Raw genomic sequence first — 3,639 nt, 5'->3', positions numbered from 1 at the left:
TCAGCAGGTATTCTTACTTATGTGAAATGTTGTTAATAAGTTTAGTTTCCCAAGTTTGTATTTTGGTAAAAAAGCAGAGACAGGGCATACCTGTTTATCTACTTAGAATGTTGCTGCACTGGAGTATATTTCATAAGCATCCTAGGCATATTAAAAAAAATTGTAATTTTTAATTGTGTGTGCAGAAATAACTAGCATTCCCATGTCTGGTTTAAACAAATCAGATTTAAGAAAATGGTGGGGTTTCCTGCAGGGCCTTTTTGTTTTGAGACGGATGTTGTAAAAAAGCTGTAAAATTTACCCATTCTTTTACCTTTTCCAATTGAGGAAAGGCATTTTTCAGAGCTGGCATTTTTTATACCAGTTTTCTTACCCTGCCTGTCTACTTTTTAGTCCATCAATCACTTGTTAAGTATAGAGAAAAGGTAAGTCCTTCAAAGATGTAATGTCCTAAATATACTGTCTTAATATAATTACAACACGACCTAGATTTTTTTTTTTTTCTCTCCCCTTCTCCTAGTATATTCAGCAAAACATAAGGGCAGACTGTTCGAACATTGATAAGATCCTTGAACCTCCTGAAGGCCAGGATGAAGGTGTATGGAAGTATGAACACTTAAGGTAAGAATCCATCTTTTGTCAGCATAGCATCCTGATTCTAAGTTTTGTCCATTGATAGTGGTAGTGAGGCTTTTTGAATATGACAGATCAAAAGTAACTTAAATGAAACTTGATAGTTCTATGATTAAATATTTTTCTAGTTTGGTATTATTTATTTTCTGAATCCTTGTTCTTTCTAAAGATTTATGATGCGCTCTGATCTAGTGTTTTTGATGTTTTTTAAGAAAAGGTTTGTACCTCACTTCAGAAGTTGTACTAGCATGTTTTGTCTACGAAAATATAGTAATGAATTTCCGTAGTGCTTTCTCCTAGTGTCATCAGTTCTTCATCTGCAGTAATTGGGAATGTGATTTCCAGATGCTCCCAGTGCTTTTTCTGAAACTGGCAGGAAAATAGGCTTTAGCTGGGAAAGCAGGAGTACCTATGTCTTACAGTTCTTTTTCTAGCTGTAAGGAAACTTAAACCTTTTTGTGCTTCTCTCAGTTTGTTTTATGCAGTATAATAAATACGTTCAGCCTCGGTAGTTTCTGCCTGAAAGTATTTTTCAGTTGTAGTGTAGGTTTACACCTTGTTAACACATATGTAGTAATCCTTTTCTCCTGACGTTACTTTACTATACTTGTATCCTGATGATTTTTTTTCTTAAAAGTGTGTCTTCTAACTTTATCAGATATACTTTCAGGAATAAGAATAGTTCTAAGCTACTGCTAGATTTATATATCCTGACTTTTTGCCTCCCGTTTTCTTTTTCTTTCCTCTGGTCTGGAATAGTTCCAATACATGCAGGGAATCCTCAAAAGAGGAAAAAGTGTCTACATGTAATTGCAAAAGACACATTTTAAGAATTTCCCCTGTCCTTTAACAGACACTGAAAATCACTGTAGATTCACAGAAGTGACGTCACTAAATACTTGTCACTTTTGGAAAATTTATTCAGATTTTTCATGTAGGATGGAGGGGTTAGTTCTCTTAAGTTAAAGAATGCACTTTCAGGTACATTCTAGTAGTGAAAGCAGTATTTCTAGAAGTCCCACTCTGTTAATGATCTGTGGTGGGACTTTAGCCACTTAATTGATCTGGAGGAAGTGTATCTTAGAAGGACGGAATGATCCAGCTATATGAATTTAAAACTTACGCTCTTAAGAAATTAATTTTCTTGAAGTGTTAATTTTTTTTAATCTGTATTTGCAAAATAGCACTTTTGTCCATAGCAAAGTTGCTACCTTAAACACTTCCACTAAATTATTTTTTAAGCTCAACCTCTACTGTCAGTTAAGAATTAAAATAAAATAATTTTGCTGAGTAAAAAAATATATGCTGGTGTGAATTCTGTTTCTCTTAACTCGTAGTCCTTTTATAGTGTGTTAATTCCTAGCCTGTTGCCTTTTCGGGTGTGACATCAGCTGAAATTATTTGGTGGTATTCTTCAAGTATGATTTTTTTCATGTTCTGATGTATTTTTTCCACTTTACAAGAATCGTTTCCAAAAATGTTAAAAGATCTGTGAAGAAGATCAGAATGTATGACTTTGTTTTGTATTAGATGTTTCCACTGGGAAAACAAATTGTTGATTTTGATGCTGCTGTGTTCAAATTTTTTAGACAATTCTGCCTTGAGCTCAATGGACTAGCTGTCAAGCTTCAGGTAATTCTTTTCTTGATATTTTTACATTGCATCAGGGAGGAGATTTTTTTTGTATTGTAAGATGCCGAGTTTGCAGAGCTTTCTTCTACATTTATACACATAGACTTAAGCAGTGGTTTGAGGTAAGAGTTTTTTAGGGTTTTAAGGACTTCTGGCAAAAAACCCTTTTTGGTGGGGGACAGGGCAAGAAAGTGATTAGAAAAGATCAGCTCATTTTTGCTGTTGGGTGGTTTTCATAACTGAACAATTGTTTTAACAGAGTGAATGTCACCCGGACACATGTACTCAGATGACAGCAACTGAACAATGGATTTTTCTTTGTGCAGCTCATAAAACTCCCAAAGAGGTATGGATGTATTTTGGAAAACTGACCCCATTGATGTAGGATTTTCTTTCACAGTTCGTATGTTCATGGGGAGACCGTTACAGCTGGCTTCTTGGTCAAACTGAGAGCTTATGTAGGTTAAGAATCTCACTTGAGGTTTCCTTCTTTCCCATTCTATAGTGGTTTACAAAAGAGTGGGATGAGGTCGGAATGAACTGCTTTTTACCACCATATTAGAGACTTTGCATATTCCTCTCTTTCCTTTCTTAATTTGTGTTGACACAGCCTGTAACTCAATGGAAAAAGGTATTTGTTTAATTGAAAGAAAAGCACCTACTGAGAATAGGCTGTCCTCTTCAAACTTTGGCCTCGATCCATAGCACTAGGCATGTCAGCCTGACACTGGAAGTGACCACATGTGCACATTCTTAGGGAAGTAACTCCTAAAAGGCAGTGGGGTCATAAAAATACTTTATGTCGAGTGGGTTATCAGCATGGCAGTAGCTTGTCTCCCTGAGTGTCCAATTACTTTAAACTTTGTTCAGATCTCCTATTGAACCACTTGATAAATCTTTCTTTTTTTGCCTTCAGAAGGTCTTTCTATTTTGCTGTTGGTTATGGTGATAGCTTAGTCTGTCATATTTATCTTTGTATTTCACCTTTTTCACCTTCCAGAATTAGGTATTGGCTCTTTTTAACCTTATCCTTTTTGTCCTGTAAGCTTTTTTTTTTTTAATTTCCTGAGATGCCTTGATTTAGCTCTGAAGTATCTCAGTAGTCGTTCTGGTAGACCTGTTTTGTAACTTTCCACTCTCTCCTTTAACCCTCGTCCCCATTCAGTATATTGGCATGCAGCAAGTCTGTTTTACTCAGCTAGACCGGAGAATTTCAGGCTGCTTTTTATCTCTGAATACACATCATTCATCTACTGTTTTCCATGTTGGTAACAGCTGTCAACTAATGGTCAGATACCGAGTGATGCAACCTTGAACTGCTGACAAAAATGTACAACTGAGAAGTCTTGTTCCTGAAATTGGGGGATGGCAAAA

General features: G+C 35.9%; 1 protein-coding gene across 1 annotated transcript in view; it reads left to right on the top strand.

Annotated features, from left to right (window-relative positions):
• Positions 1-3,639, top strand: part of MOB4 (MOB family member 4, phocein) — a gene marked incomplete at its 5' end in the record, with an annotated part of 6,769 nt that overhangs the window by 85 nt on the left and 3,045 nt on the right. Inside the window, 3 exons of the mRNA XM_009706368.1 lie at positions 519-621; positions 2,223-2,265; positions 2,525-2,611. Of these exons, the coding sequence (XP_009704670.1) occupies positions 519-621; positions 2,223-2,265; positions 2,525-2,611 (233 nt within the window). The remainder of the gene's footprint in view (positions 1-518; positions 622-2,222; positions 2,266-2,524; positions 2,612-3,639) is intronic.

This window comes from Cariama cristata, unplaced genomic scaffold (genome assembly GCF_000690535.1).
Source record: "Cariama cristata isolate BGI_N322 unplaced genomic scaffold, ASM69053v1 scaffold43018, whole genome shotgun sequence".
Classification (NCBI taxonomy): Eukaryota; Metazoa; Chordata; class Aves; order Cariamiformes; family Cariamidae; genus Cariama; species Cariama cristata.
The sequence above is the reverse complement of the archived record's forward strand: the minus strand, read 5'-3'. Positions and strand labels throughout refer to the sequence as shown.